Genomic DNA, 16,839 nt, shown 5'->3' on the forward strand with positions numbered 1-16,839 from the left:
TGATGAAACAAGTCCACAAATCGATAATGAAATAAATGGATTTGGGCTCTGGTTTCTCAACCCTGCAGGACCACACGTACGTGACTTCCATACTGTATTTGTCCCCAGTCAAACAGATCATAGAATTTCTGTAACTGAAGCTTCACATCTTTAAATGAACAAAACAGGACACACACTTTATGCAGTAGTGTTAAATATGTTCTCTCTTAGAGGAACATGACACGGAGCAGATTGCACAATCAATTTATTTTGCCTCATTGATCTGAGCCAGGTATCCAGTTTTTGTGTAGAGTCACATCTTCAGAATGGACGCACCATCACATATGTTAATGACCTCTTAGGACAGAGTGAAAGTTTTGGCTCATTAACAATAGAACAAGGATGAAAGGGAACCCTGCCTCACTCGAGAGGCACCCATCTCTCAGCACCCTCCTTACATAACGTCATTGCCATCTGTTTCCATTCCATGGCCAAATGCGCTGATGTTTCAACTATAGTGGCTTACAATAGAGCTATGACACTCGACAAGTTTACTGGAGAGAAACCTAATGACATCCTGAGCTGGCAGGAGATACGGACAACCTTCCTGTCTCTTCTCTGTGGGGAAACAGTGTCATCTGAACTGAGGATGCTCCTGACTGTTACTGAATGCTTATATGATACCTGTATAACATATTTTAATATGGAAAGTGTAGCTCATATCACCCAAATAAGATGCAACTTGCTGCTAGAGTGGATTAAAGAATACAGCAATAGGAGTGTGCAAATTATAAAACTGTTTATGTTGCACACTGCAGTGCATGCAGTTTTTTTTCCCCAAGGTTAATTAACGCCCACACATTAAACCAACAATGACAAGGCGATGACATAAAATATTAAATGTCACATATAGGATATTTAAAGTATTGTTTTAAGTAAAAAAAAACAAAACAAAACTGAAGTTTTTGTTGTTGTGTAATTTTAACACATTTCCTACAAAAAACAATTCATGTTTAGAGGAGGAGAAATTTGAAGAAGAGGAAGTTTCTTAACAAAATAATACAACTGACTACACGTTCTATACTCTTATCTGAGTTTTCTAAAGAAAAAATGACATCTTTGCAATTTAGTGTTATATTATTTCTTAGGTGTGCAGTAAAAAAGGCAGTACCAATGATCCCCATGTCCTTCTGACATCATCACCAGCAAACAAACAATAATTTTGTAAAATATATTATGGCACAACACAGATAAATTTTGGATTTTACTTTGCCAGTTTCACTTTATCCTATGAGAGTGAAATTTGAAAATGTAATGTATTTTCACAATATTTATTAATGGTATTTATTGGAGAACAACTAAGAGAAGAGCCTTATTTTTTTACAGGAAAGGGGCAATTGTGCTTGCAACCAAAACCAACCACACCTTAACCTTCAGTAAAACTGCAGTTATACATTTATGGAGTGAGTGAAAATGAATTATACATATTTGAAACTAGAAATAAGTAATATGAAATGTGAAGGGAGGGTTGATATCTACATGAACTGATCAAAGACTACTAGTCTTATTATAGTAGTAATATAGTAGACTTAGTTAGACTTAGTTTATGCCACTACTCATACAGGAGGCTTTATCAGTTATATTGATTGTTGGTGTGTCCAAGGCTTTTAAACATCATGGTTTGCACACCTCAGTATCACACAGGTAAGGTCACATGGTATCCAAAAGTGTAGTAGATGTGCACATCCCATAAACTTCAAGGTGCTGGACCACTGAAACATTGTAAACAAAGAAAGATGAAGGTCCTCACACTGTAGCTCCCTTATGTTTACGTTTCAAGCTACATGCTTGACGTTCAAAACGTCACTTGTGGATGTCTCAATATAAATAAACTACATCTGAGAGAGCTACAGTGTGCAGACCTTCATCTTTCTTTGTGGCATGTGAGAGCTGTCAAAGTTACATGTATTAAGGTGTGGAGCAGCCTCAGAAGGAATGTCAGGATGCCATTGGAAATTGCTGATAAGTGCTGTTGCAGCTCACCTCCCTCTCTTCAGGAATGGTTGTTCCAATTTGACATAGATGTAATTCTCCTCTTCCAAACCACCTGTCTTTTGTGTCCTCACAGGAAAGTCCCTTATTGTAGTTTACATATGGGTAGACTGTTGAGACTTGACCTGAGGAGGTTGCTCTCATTCAGTATACTGGGCAATATGCTTGTTCAGCAGTTGTGTCTTCTAACAGATATAAAGGTCTGTGCAGTCCTCCTTGCATAGCACTGCATATTATATAGTTCTGTCTATATTTGGGTTTATGGTCTGCCTTAGTGTGTTGCAGGGTTTGAAAAAGACAGGGATGCTAGTTTATTGCAGATCCTCCTCAGTTTCCCTGACACTCCATCTATGTATAGATTGATTTTTTTTTAATGAATCCGCTTGCTCTGGAGTTTTTTTATATTCTTGTTATTTTTAGAAAAGCCTAGACTGGGTAGCCACAAGCTTATAAAGCTTTCCTGAGAGAAAGCTTATCAGCAGTATATCCTGCTGTCCTCACAGGAGGTTTCATACCAATTCACACCTGAATTCAAGTGACTCTGATGACTCAAACATAATGTGATCTTAACAACTTACTGTATATGTGACCTTAATGACTCTCATGTGACTTTTAAGTGTGAACGATCCAAAGAGGTTTACAGTACCTACCTGGGACTCCCCACTGGTGAGTACACTAATAGAATCTCATGGATGAGTGATGAAATGTCTTAAAATAAGAATAAAACAGCAAGTCTAATTGCCCATGATTTAATACTTCTAAATATCCTATTTATGTGGATGACTGAGAATCTTAACAGCAGGGACTGAAATTTCTCCTAATACTAATCCCTAATACTGGACATGTCAACCCATCTACTTCAGGATGTTTATGCTAGCAGGGTTTGCAGCTCAGAGTGAAAATCAGCACCTCAAATGCCAATGTACTCTGCTTGGAAATAGAGGATTGGGCCCTTTGAGTTGGGAGCGAGTTGTTGGTTCAAGTGAAAGAGATAAAGTGTCATGGGGTCTTGAGATCGACAGGCAGATTGATGTGGCGTTGGCAGTGATTTGGATGGTGTATCATACTCAGTTTATCAGTTGATTTATATTGCAACCTTTAGCTATGCTCATGAGCTGTGGTTATTAATGTAGAGGATGAGATTATAGATACGAGCAGCAACACAAGTTTCTGTCACAGGCTGTTTGGGCTCACACTTAGACTATGTCTACACAACGTTGCCTAATTTTTAAAATGCTGTTTTCATGTGAAAACCATTAGCGTTGACACTAGCATTTCCTGGTTTCTTCTCAGTTGGCAAACAACAAAACTACATCACACCCAACATCTGGTACGGAGTAGGACAGACAGATTGGCGGACCAAATCACTATTTCATGGATGCAACATCATAGACATAAATACAGGTTAATGACACCAGCTGTACTGTGTCATCAACTACGAGGTCTCTCAAAATTATCAGAGAGAAGGTTTGAGTCAACATACAATAGAGTCCTTCTCTACTATACTGCCACACAGACCCTGTCTCTCTCTATGGGAATCTTACGTTATTGTTTGAAATGCCAAGCTAGTGTGTTAAGATTTATACACCCTGGAAACTGTTTTGGAAATGCTCAGTTTTGGGGTAGAGAAAAATGCTGTTTTAGTAAGGACAGAGGGCTGAAACTGAGAGAAAAAGATGCATTGACAAATGTACCTTAGCTCTTGAAAGAGCTTAAAGTAGAGCTGCTGCTCCTTTATATTGAAAGGAGTCTGTTGGGCTTCTATAGACGCTAATGGAATTCCAAGAAACCACGGATGAAATCCTAAATGTCATATTTACTCTGCGACTTAAATGTGCGTCTGCATGAAAAAAACAATTTTCACACCCCGCAGCAGCATTCTAACCCTTGGAATAACTCAGTATGAAATCAGATCAAAAGAGTTCAAGGAGATGAAGCATAGTGGTGTTATTGATTGATTTAGACAATAGAATGTCTAAATCAAGGTAAAATTTGTATTGTATAATATATGATATGCATTCATTTGTTGATTAAGCAGTAAAAAGAAGTCTCTGTGCACTGATCCTTCTGCTGAGTAATTCTGTCTCTGGTTTTAGGCCCTGAAGGCATGCTGAAGTTGCTGATGGCATAGATGGCAGCTCAGGGAAAGAGGGATTACTCTCTTCCAGGCTCAATATTGTGCTAGTTACTGTGACACATGCAGGCTTATTGCTTGCTGTCAACATCAGATCATTATTAGCCCCCCCGCCCACCCCCCCCCCCCCCCCCATGTCCAAAAATGACATTTCATAGGCTGCAACACTAAAATGACTGTGTACGTAGGTTTTCTGTGATTTCAGACTCAAAACAGACACATAATGTTAAAATTAAATATAAATAAGATCAGGCAAAGATGTCAGCTACATATATAAAAAATGTTCTCCCTGACCATTTTTGAATTAATAAAATTCTATGAAAGTGTATTTCCATTTTCAAAGCAGTGAAATGTCAATGTCTTCATGCATCTCATCTTCTGCATTCATCTGTTAAGGTTTCATTGTCAATTTTCATATCCTTTGATGGTCTAAATGCTGTTTCATAGGCTCTTTCACACACACCTGAAGGAATACAGAATATATGTAATTTTGGAGGTGAAAATAGTCAATGTGAGAGGCAATATCTGAACATAATTTTGTGTTATAGAATTACTGGCATCATCCCTCAAAATCCCATTTCTGTCAAACCAAGTATAGGGTAATTTACTCTTTTATGCCCTAGTGTTATCTCAGGGCATGCTCAAAGACAATTACAATGATAAGGTCATACTTTAAGTGTGATGTGTATATGTAGTCAAGACTCAGTCTAATCTAAAGTCACATCATATGTTCATCTTCCCCATCTACCCACAGGTCCTCTTGCCGATGCACGGTCACAAGCAATCAACTCTGACTAACAATGTTAGCAACAGACACAGGCATTCGTCGACACACATACGCAGACACACGCGCATGTGTGTGAACACACATATACAGTGTGCATGCAAACACACACTTCCATACACGCATACACATACTGCAGCCCAACCCGCATGCCGGTGTCATGGAGGAATTCATGCTGAGTGAAGTGGATGGCTGAGCTTCGGTCAGAGAAGAGATGCTGAGTGCCTCCAATCAGAGAGAAGCAGGAATGTCTCATTGACATTTACACCTCCTGACACACATCCAAATACAAAATGAGGAGCTCTGCATATGCTGCTCTACCAAAAGACATAAAACAGATTAAGAATTAAACATTTTCAACAGGATAAGGTTATGTAAGCAGGCCATTCACTCCCATGTGTGCACACAGTACATTTTATATCTATACATGTAAACTGTACTGTACTGGCAAACTAAATAATGCACAATTTTGTGAATAATAGAAGCTGGCAACATGTTTGGAAGTTACACTGAGCATGAAAGGGATCTGAATCAAAATCTCTAGTGCTTAATTAGTGTCTTGCAGATGAAGTGGGGTATTTTAATGAATTATCTCAATTACAGTCATCTACTTATGCAACTGCCCTTTGTTAAAGAAGTAAGGAATGAGTTGTTTTAGGAATGGTGCCATCTCACAAAATGCGCCCAGTTTTCATATGAAAAAAAAAGAGAAAAAATGTGACAGATCCAATGCCATGCATAATCTTTTGGTGCTGCATCAAGTCATGATTAAGCTTTTAAGACGTATTTAAAGTGGACGTATCATGCACATTTCCAGGTCTATATTTATATTCTGACACTCTACTGGAATATCATTGCATGACTTATAATTCCTTATTTATCTTATACTGACTCTTTATGCAGCCCCTCAGTTCAGCCTCTGTCTGAAACAGGCAGTTTTAGCTCCTGTCTCTTTAAGACCCCCTTCCTGATGAGCCCACTCTGTTCTGATTGGACAGCTGCCTCTCCTGTCTGAATGCTATGTAAACAAACAGTAGTAGAAGGATTTCACTTCTTTGTGTTGTTCTTTACTCAAAATGGAAACTTCTCAAACACATCCACACGTTTGACCTGGAATCCAATCCGAAATATGCGAGTGGACAATGCAAACAACACATAGAACAACCTTAGCAACAACCAGCAACCTTAGCAACAAAGACTATGGAACAGTTGGCTGTTTGTAGGCATGTGCCAATGACTTTCAGGGATCATTCTACATATGTTCACCTCAAGTTTAGGAACTTTGACCATCCTTAGCATAGACATCCGACCTCAAAACAGTATAAAAATAACAGAAAATCACAAAAAGCATGATGTCCCTGGTTTATCATTGAGTAACAAATAGAAAAAAAAATTACATTTTGACTTAAAAAAGAACAACTGTTTTATAGGTACTGTTCTATTAGAAATGAGAGCATAGAATATTGAATACTCACTTTGATCTGACTTTGTTGGGGATGTGGGGCTTATCTTCTCTGTGGAGTTGTCACTTCCTTCATCCAGGATGTAATCAAAATTTAAGATAAACATCATCACCACGCCCTCCTCATTCTTCACTGGGATTATGTGAATGTTACACTGGAAGTCAGACCCTGAAAGAGAAACAGAGTGTTGGTGCCAAAAAAGCTGAACTGTGCATTATCCTTCTGCTTGTCATCTCTAAAAGGGTTAGTATGTCCCACGATGACCCGTAAGTGTGCTTAAGGGAAGTGTGTAAACAACTACTGTCACAATCAGACAAGCCATTGTGGAGGCCATTATTCAGAATGTCAATTAAACCGAGATCTAAAAATGACTAACACCTCCCTCTGGTTTCACATGAATGTTGGGAAAACTGAGGAGAAGTTGATCCGATTTAAAGGTCAATGCCTGCATGTCAGAACAAATGAAATAGTTGAGATAAAATAAGTAAGCCTAGGGGTTAAACAAAGTTTATGAGGGTGTGTGTGTGTTTATGTGTGTGCATGCCTATCTGCACCCATACAAATGTACCATGTGTATTTTAATGAGCAATACATTGCATAAAAATGATAAAGCTTGCAGAAGTTGTAAAATATGGTGCAAGAGCCACAGTATGGTGTAGTGTATAGTGTGTATAGCAGGATTCAGTAGAATAGATCAAACAGACGGGACAGATTACAGCCAATTTAACGGATTGCAATGTGCTCATAGGAATAATCACTCTAACTGAGCATCGTGTGAGGCAGCAGAGCAGAAAACCATCCATGATCTAAACTTAGTATTGAGCCCAGAATATCACAATTTCTCAACTCCACTGGTTATAGCTGTGTTAGCGAAAGCTATTGATGCCTGCGGGCACAACTGCCCACCAATAAAACTCTCTACCCAGTGGACCCTAAACAACAAAACAATAGCTACTATGCAGGGTTACATACAATAAAACAGGGACCATCTTTGGTACAGGAGACACAGTGTTTTTCTGTCGTCCCTGAAATTACAAAAAATGTCAGCACATAATCTTAAACTGCACTACATATATTTAAAAAAAACATTTAATTGAATCTTTTTAGAGAAGATAATAAAAGTAGTGGCATTTGTCATCTGGCACTGGTTTATGAAATCAAAATGTCTAAATCTAAAACTGTCCCTTTGTCTCTCTCTCTCTCTATGTAGGTCTCTATCTTTCTGTCTGGCTTGTTGTGTTGCTCCTACTCACAGAGGACACATATTACCAATGTTCACTGTAATCTCCTCAGGGCTCACAGACACCCTGCCAGCAGCATTCATTAGCAGTAGACTTGCTGTCTGACTAAATATAACAAGCTTGGTCTGCCTCAACATGCCAGAGTTCTTTTGGAAGGATTTCTGCATCGAAACTCCCAGAAGTAATGCTGCATTGTCACCAGTGACAATGTGATAATGTGATTTTAATATAATGAAAAAACAAAACAAATCAAAACGTATGAATAAGTTTGAGCATACAGGTACAGTTCAACATGTTCATTATGATCATGTGAATTGATGGGAATAAATAGTACAGCATATGCTTGTGTATGAGCTGTATGTGGATAATAAGACCAGCCAGTGTGCAGTGCACACCCATCTTGTCTGGTGTCATGGGTGCCTAGTTATGTTAGGTTGGAAAGTAGGAGAGCAGTGCTTAGAGAGCTGGGGAACTGCGAGTCCTTATGCAGAAAATCCCCTTGTTATGAAAAGCACTTTTCTGCATTTCCCAGAAATCCTTCATCTAATTCTAAATTGTCCCTTTGGTAAAAGCTAATATTTTTGGTTTTGACTTTATTCTTAATTGATTAAACAGTATGCTCATTTTCAGAGTGACGGAAAAGGTGAGTAATTGACAGTTATTCAGTACTGACTTGTATTTATCTGATAAATGCAGATACTGAAATTGTTGGTGATAAAGCCTCAAACTTTTCCCTACGAAAATGTGCACTCATTGATGTTTTTGAGGCATTTTTCGCTTAAAGTAGGATGTAGAGAGAAGACAGTAAAGATGTGTAACAAAGGCCCCCAGATAGAATCAAAGGCCACCAGGACACCCCGGTGTTTGTTCAAGCCTCCTCACTTTTTCATCATTAAAGGACCAGTGTGTAAGATTTAGGGGGATCTATTGGCAGACATGTAATATAATATTAATATGTTTTAATTAGTGTATAATCACCCGAAACTAAGAATCGGTGTGTTTTCGCCATGTTAGAAGCGCCCTTTATATCTACACAGGGAGCAGGTCCCCTTCCATGGAGCCTGCGGTGTTGTCACCATGTTTCTATGGTAGCCCAGAATGGACAAACCAAACACTGGCTCTAGGGAGGGCCTTTTGCGTTTTTCGTGCACGGTAGGTTCGCGCACTGTAGGTTCCCCTACACACTTGAAAGGAAGGGGGTGAGGGGAGGGGTTATCAGTTTGTTGCAATCTGCAACCTCACCACTGGATGCCACTAAATACTACACACTGGTCCTTTAACAGGACCAGTCATATCTCATATCTCTAATGTTTTCACCACACATTCTTGATTGTTTTATGTGCTTAATATAAGAAAGGTACATAAGAAAGGTATGTCTGAATACATTGCTAGAAATGTGAAATTCAGTCTTTCTTTTAAGCCACTCAATATAAGCTTCTATATATGCTTTAGTGTATAGAGGCCTATTTCTCACACATACATAGTTCTTCTAATGCCACAATGTTAGAAAATGTAAAATGTTTAGCCTTGTGTATTCTAGGTGAGACAACAAACCCATGTCTTCCAGAAATTAAGTTTAGACATGACTAATTTGTCTTCCCAATTATGTTGTGGTAGCATGTGATTACTGGCCTTGATTACATGGATAGAATAAAGCACTACATTTATGTACTGCACAGACATTGAAGGGAGGTGGTCAAGGTGGCTGGTGATTAAAAAGCGCATGACCATGACTTCGGATCCCAACCATATCCTGAGTTCCATCTGTGGTTACTGAAGGTTTAGGCAACAAAAGCACATTGGTTAAGGTTAGGGAAAGATTGTGGTTTTAAATGTTAGTCAATAAATTATGTCTCATATGCTGCAGACTTTCTTGTATTCAACAGAGAAGTATAAAGCAAGCTGAAGAGAGTTGTTTATATCTAGACATAAAAAATGAGAATATGAGATCTCAACATTGTTCCTCCTTATGTGGGGAAAAGGAAGCAGATGCTCCCGTTGCTCCATTGCTCAGGCATGCAAGTGATTCTGATCTGCAATCTGCTCTCTATCAGGGGTTTTCTAAAGTTTTCTGAACAGTGCAATAACTTGTGCATTAAATATAAATTGCTTAAGTTCACTGAATACAGCAGGGAGCATATAAATTAGAAACTGCTTTTGCTTACAGCATTAAGCTCCCTGCTATGTGATTGCATACTTGCCTTAAATTTTGCAGAGGAGTGGTGTAATTGCATCACTTGACATTGAGGTATACATTTTATTTTTACAAAGATATTAAAATTAACAGAGAAAAGCTAAATATAACGGAAATACTGTGAAAACACTGCACCCCTCTGAGAACTAAAAATGCCTGAATATACAGAATATTTGTATCATTTAATATTTTTATTCTAATATCTAGTGTACATTATTCAGTACAGCAACCATGCTCTGTTTACAGCCAAAATGGAAAATTCTGCTGAAATATTTGTGGGCTAGAGTTTACCTTACCAGATAAGAAAACAATAGTCAATGTTTAAAGGCTAAGCCGTGGCGGTCCCTTCTCATCTGGTCTCCTGCTGAATGTCATCTCTACCAAAATGGATCAAAGGAAGGCATCTCTCTAACTGCCACAGTAAATCAGCAGGCTGTACTTAATCTGATAATATGTTCTAAGCACTATATACTGTATTATTTTATAAACTTATGTATGTGCCTACAGTGCTCTTATCCTGGAAAATAAGAGGAACTTTTTGTGATTAAAACAGGGAGCGCTTTTCATCCCTCCACCTCAAATCAGTAGCAGTAAGCCATGTGATCAGCAGAACTACTCATGACCTGACGCAAGACGGCCTCAGCCATTGATTGGGAACAACTGTGTTATTCATCTATTTTCTGACTTACAGCAAAGGCCACGCAAGTCTACTGAGGGTATTTTGGTGGGGAAAATTATGTGAATCCAAAGCGGACTTGATTTTGTCCCTCTTTTTGAATATTCTTATCCAATGAAAGCTTACTCCGTCTATCCATAATCACTAATACTTGCAGAGAAAATTAAATACTACTTGATTATTTAGGCACATGTAGACCTTGCATAATGAGTTTTTGTGTATGTTCAAAAATAGTGGTATTGGCATGTAAACCAAGGGATTATAATGAGACCCCAAAACCAAATGTCATTACTACTAAACTCAAGCCTTTGAATATTTGAATTAACTCAAATGAACTCAGTTGAAAAAAATGCATTTTGTAGATCTGTGATGCTACCCCCTGTTGACTGATAAATTGCCATGGCAGACATGAGTTCTCAGCTGAAGTGTGATGAAGAGCAAAACTGTCAGCCAGTTTTATGAGAAGCTGTGGTCTTATTCAGATTCACTGGCAAATGATGATGGTATTCTAATTTTTTTAAATTCTAATTATTTACAAGTCATTCTGATACTACTGTGTGCTACATTTGGTGCACATACAGTAGTTACAGAAAAATGGAAAGCCTTGGGGAAATACATTTTTCCTGAAGAAAAAAACCCCCAAACATTCAGTGAAATAGTATAAAATCAAATGTAATGCATTTGGATGGTCCAATTGTAGAAGATGCTATTTATACTGTATGACTATGAAAACAACATTTACTGGAGACACAAACCATCAACAGGGAATACATTTACTGTTTCATCTTCACCACTGTGTTTCATTTTCTGACATGACTGGCAGTGTGTTTATAACTCTTTCATGTTACTTTTTTAGTATCTACACAGTTCATAAAGAACGTGATTGCACAGAACGTGACTGCAACATATGTGTTGTCAAAATGTTGATGATGTTTTCTTCATTTGCTTGGGTTTTGTCCATTTGCATGTGTTTGTTTAAGAAGAGGTGCACTGAGTTCTCTCAGCCACTGTTTTGGATTTTTCTGTCCTTTATATTTCCATTTAACGGCAATCTAACCGGTAGAATATACATGAGCTGTAGTGTACAGTATGCGTGCTACAAAAGACTGCTGACCATTTGGGTTTTAGGCTATCCAACCTTCTTCTCCAGCACACAACTCAGCACATTATACCGCACAAACATAGCTGCTAGACATGGTTAGCATCATTGACAGAGCAGCAGTTTCTACCAGCGAGAGAGTGAACGTCCATTTATTCTCTGACCTTTACACAGAGTGTTTCCCTGCGAGCCAAGAACCGTTATTTACACCTGCTTGAATGAATGGACAGTGTATTAAGACAGGCTCCCTTTTCATGATGGAAATTTCATTACTGTAGACTCTATTTCCATCATCAATTATTAAAACATTACTGCTTAATCAAGTGATCATTTGGACACTATTAAAATCGTGACTCACAGGTCAAACAGAGTTGTGTTGAAAATTTAAGATGTCTTAAATATATAGAAATATATACAGTAGTTGTGCTCATATCTACAGTATATAGTCATGTGATTACTACTATACATTTTTTGAAATCTCATTTCAAAAAGAGAAGCTATTTCTTATATGAACCTCCCCATTTGATTTTGATGTATCGCGGCTTCATATTAATCTGCATAAGCTGACCTGCTTTAGGGAGAAACACGAGTAATATTATTGAGCGCTGATTTTTGTTTCTGTATCTTTCTACCAATGTACTAACCTCAACTACAGCTTTTAAACAGTACAGCCTCAGACTACTGCCTGGTAGTAGACTTGTATAATGAAATCTGACATGTTTCTCGTTTAGGGCTATTCTGCTTAAGCCAATGCGCAACATTACTGGGGCATGGCCAATCGGGACTAGGGCATGTAGGGAGAGGCCATGCAAGCTAACCCTTTGTTTAGAGTCTTTGGGCCTTGTGGCAATATCTCGCCTCAATGCAGACTGCTATAAGCTACACAGCCTGGCCTAATTTCATCTTCAATCAGTGTCACCAGAGCCATCAGGAATAACTAGTAGCTCAAGCTCATACTATATTTCATATGTGTTTACATTTATTGATTCATGATATTGTCCATATGATCTTTTATTCTGTTTAATTTAGCACAAATGTTGGCAGACTGAATGCCATGGATGGAAAAAAAAAAAGTCAGCATACAGTAAGTGATTAAGAGAAAAACACAGATGGTATGGAGAGGAATATTAGATTACCACTTCCAATATAAGCATCCCATGAGATTAAAATAACCTGTGGATGAACAATCCTATCCACTGCAAAGTGAGACCTGTATTGTTATGGTGTTCCAGCTCCATCTGCTCCTTCTCGCTACCAATAAACTTGGTTCACATCCTAATCATTAGTAGCAGTGGTAGCAATCCATCCATTACTTCCAACAATGAAACTGATATTTATCAGTGCTCTTTCTTCTCCTTACAATGTGCTTAATTTATAGCATGTTATCCACACTTCACAAAGAACAAGAATGGAACACGTCTACGGTTTTTAATTTGTTACATCTACTTGGACAAGCTGCTTTCACTCTGACAAATGAAACCTGATGAGGAAAGCTCTGTATGTGTTTCACCTCATACTGCGAGACACCAAAGAGGGCTGAGCGTGATGAAAAATAGATGTGCTCTTTTGGAGGGTAGTCATCCAAGTGTCCTGCAGCACACCTTGTGCACTGTAGGCCCTCTGTATCCCCTCTCCCCTTGCTCCCCTGCCACTAAACCCTCAGCAGGGGTACACGGCCCTTCAGTCCCCTTGGTGGGGAGTCACCTATGAAACCCTGCACCTACGCGTACCACATGTCCCAGATCATTCAGCACGGTTAGCTAAGCTGCCGCTGTTATGTAGCCATTATCCATTTAACTTCTCTCCGCCGCGCGGTGTCAGCTTCCTTTTGTTAAGACTCATTCGGGTACAAAGTATTATTACACCCCGTGGAATAGGATAGCTTTATGAAGCCATCGAGGGAAAGCATTTATCTCACTGATTATGCATCATCGTCGGAATAAGGATGCATGTGAGGTATCTTCTCTCACAACCCTTCACACAGAAGGAAACACAAAAATTAAAAGAAAATGCCGTTGTGCTATGTACTCATGGTCCCCATTGTTCCACTACTTTTAATTTCTAAGCAAACGCATAAGCAGCTTAACCTTTTGCCTTTTCAATGAAAAGAGCCAAAGCTTTGCTGCTCCTGCTGTTCCTCAAATCCTGACTTTACTTTTTAAGATTTCCCACTGTTGTTATTGATGGAAGAGGGAAAACAAACTACACTATGCCATGTTGCAATCCCTCTACACAATGACATTTAAGGCATGCCACAATACAACCAAGTGACTGCATCTCCTGTTTCAAAGACAGAGAGAAATAGATAGAGGGAATTCTGACTAGTAATAGCATGTTTTCAAACCTATTTGAGCTAATACTGGTTCATTTTATGTTCTTTTGTAACAAGCTGGTGTGATTTGTGACATAGAGTAGGTGCATGGAAAATGGAGGGCTTTAATACAAAGGATTAACTGATTTGCATGAGGAGTGATAACTTGAAATACTGTTAGGAGAGGAGACATGGAATACACCCACTTCCCAGCCATCAGCTTCAATTTGTGGGGCGACTTGAATCAATAAGGCCATCGCTCTCAAGGATGCCATGAATCTTTCATTCCCCTATAGCTGTGGGAGCGTGCGGATTGTGTCCTCCATACCAGTTTAATGCATTTACTCTGTAAGCTGCTCATTCCCAGTCACTGCACTGTCAGCCCCTGACATCTTTATTCATGAGCACACACGCTCACTATAAATTCCTCTGAGGAGTATTAAGAGTTGTGTCTTGAAGCCGTGATGCACACCAGGGAGGATTGTGAAGAGACAGAGAGCAACGATTATGTTGGAAGGTTTCTGTGACTCTCATCCGCCACGCTTTAAACATTACAGGCACATGACGTTTAGATGAAGTACAGCACATGCATGGAGGATGGGAAACTAAATGAAGCTGATGTAAAATCTTACTTGTCAAAAAAACAAGCTGTTCATGCTCTCACAAACAGATCCTTGAGTGTTTTGTTTAATTGTCTTGCAGGTTTTTCAGACAATCTATTTTAGCTGTGTAGCAGCTGGCTCTTGGTTTTTTCCTGATTAGCAAAAAAAAAAAAAAAAAAGAAAAGATGATGGCTGCTGATGGTAGATTAAACATGTATCCATGGCCTAGAATCTAATCAAACTCATAATTAAAAATTTAAGATCTGGCTCCTTATGGTTAAATAAAATATTACAGCATTTTTTTTTCAAGTTTTGACTCCTCATATACTGCTGTATGTACATGCCTCAGAAGTTATCATACAGTAAAAAATACAACAATATCACAAAATATAATGTCCTCTACTGGTGCAAACACTGGTGCACAATTAATAAAGGGAAAAGTATGTTCACCCTCTGCTCTACAAGAGAAGTTCTTTAGGATTGAAGATGTGCAGCTATGTCATGCTGACCATAAAAAGCTCATGTGAGAGCATGGCAGGAGGTGGTCAATCTGGGGATTTATGCCACTGAGCGGTAACATCGTATTAATTCTCTCTGACTCAGGATTGCTGTCTCTGCAGCACACCATTCATACCCAGACTAGGATTGGCCACAAATGAATGACAACCACCAATATTATTGTTGGAACTAAAATGGTTAGCATTAAAGGGAGAGCATTTGTATGCAAAGCTGACAAAGCTGCAGCCTATCACATGTATGGCAATGTTACAGATTTGTGAATTAATCCACTGACTAATAAAGCTAGTGTATACCAACAACATGGCTAAAAGCATCATGGGTCTTTTATTTTGCATTTCAGATAAAACAGTCAATGTATTTGATTTCAAAAGTGTAAAGAAGATATAGAAGTCAGAAAACATAAACTTTACAGGGCAGCAGGTGAACTTTCTCTGTCTCTCAGCTATTGTTTCTTACTTTGTCCATCAAAGCGTAACACCTACTGTTTTATCATAATTAATTTATCTTTGTGTAGTACGAATGGTAAAGATAAAACTAAGAAGCACCAGAGTCTTTTTTATGTCACCCAGGTACATGATGCTGTGAATAAAGGCAGGTGTCAAAAAGTTCTTTCCTATTTTACCATCACACAGATGGAGCTATTTACTGTTGTATGTGACACACTGACAGTTACACCTCCTCTGTAATATACAACCAAACAGTAATCACATTACTAAGAGACCATTTTCACACACAAGCAGCATACCACTAAAAGCAGGGACGGGAAAATTGCCATACCTCTAATATACGGATATTATATGTTTGTTGTTAGGATAATATTGTCTGCTTTGCTGTACAAGGATCTGAATTTCTATTTGTTTCCCTCCTGATGTATGAGGAGGATCAAAAAATCTTTTTACTTTCACAGAGTACATAATACCTCCGGCATAAACCTACAGTGAGAAGTTATTTTGGAGCTGAGTGCTCTTACTGTTTTCCTCTGTCAGGGGTAATATCTGTTGTACATCTTGTAGCTGACTCTGGCTGGTCAGGAGCAGACTGACAGGCCACATCACGCTGTGGACACACTGAGGAGCTGCAGTAGGTACTCTCTCAGGAGCAACACGTCACAAATTACCCCTCTTGGTTTACTGATATGCCGTGACAACCACATTGTTGTGCCAGGTCACTGACTCACCATCCTTACGGTAGTAGGTGATCTCCACCTTGCGCTCCTCGGACCCCATAACAGCCTGGGCCACCTGGCTGATGGCCTCTTTGTCAGTCAGGTCACCGTGGAGGAAGTCACAGGTGCATGGCTTCTGCATGATGTCTGATCTTGAGAAGCCTGTCATCTCACAGAAGCCATCGTTACAGTAGATGATTGCACAGTTCTCCACCCTGGCATTGGCTATCACAAATTTCCGGTCTGCATGAAAAGTATGAAAAGAAGAAGTATGTGCTGTGTACTGCCAGCTGTGGTACATCTGACCTTGGAGGCTACACTAGGTTGTCAGGTCACAGATAAAACCAATCAGCAATCAAGTTGATTAAGTTCAGTATTACTTGATACATATTTTCATTGTTAGTTTGTTCAGCAAACAACTATAAAAACATAACCTGTCTTTTATTTGTCATATTTTTCATAGAAAATGTCTTAAAATTACAATTTTTTAATTTTTTTTTTTCACAGAATAAACATATTCACTCATGTTTATCTTCTTGATTTTAATTTGTCAGCAAATTTACTTTGTAATATCCCTTTATCTACTGTAGTTGCAGTAACAGTTCATCAAAAAGATACTT

General features: G+C 38.7%; 1 protein-coding gene across 1 annotated transcript in view; it reads right to left on the reverse strand.

Moving 5' to 3' along the window:
• The window catches only part of LOC137192629 (potassium voltage-gated channel subfamily H member 7-like), a 42,620-nt gene that overhangs the window by 24,796 nt on the left and 985 nt on the right, over positions 1–16,839 (reverse strand). The window contains exons 2-3 of the mRNA XM_067603476.1: positions 16,232–16,462; positions 6,425–6,580 (exon numbers count right to left, since the gene is read on the reverse strand). Coding sequence (XP_067459577.1) covers positions 6,425–6,580; positions 16,232–16,462 — 387 coding nt within the window. The remainder of the gene's footprint in view (positions 1–6,424; positions 6,581–16,231; positions 16,463–16,839) is intronic.

The sequence above is a fragment of the Thunnus thynnus genome, chromosome 11 (genome assembly GCF_963924715.1).
Source record: "Thunnus thynnus chromosome 11, fThuThy2.1, whole genome shotgun sequence".
NCBI classification, from domain to species: domain Eukaryota; kingdom Metazoa; phylum Chordata; class Actinopteri; order Scombriformes; family Scombridae; genus Thunnus; species Thunnus thynnus.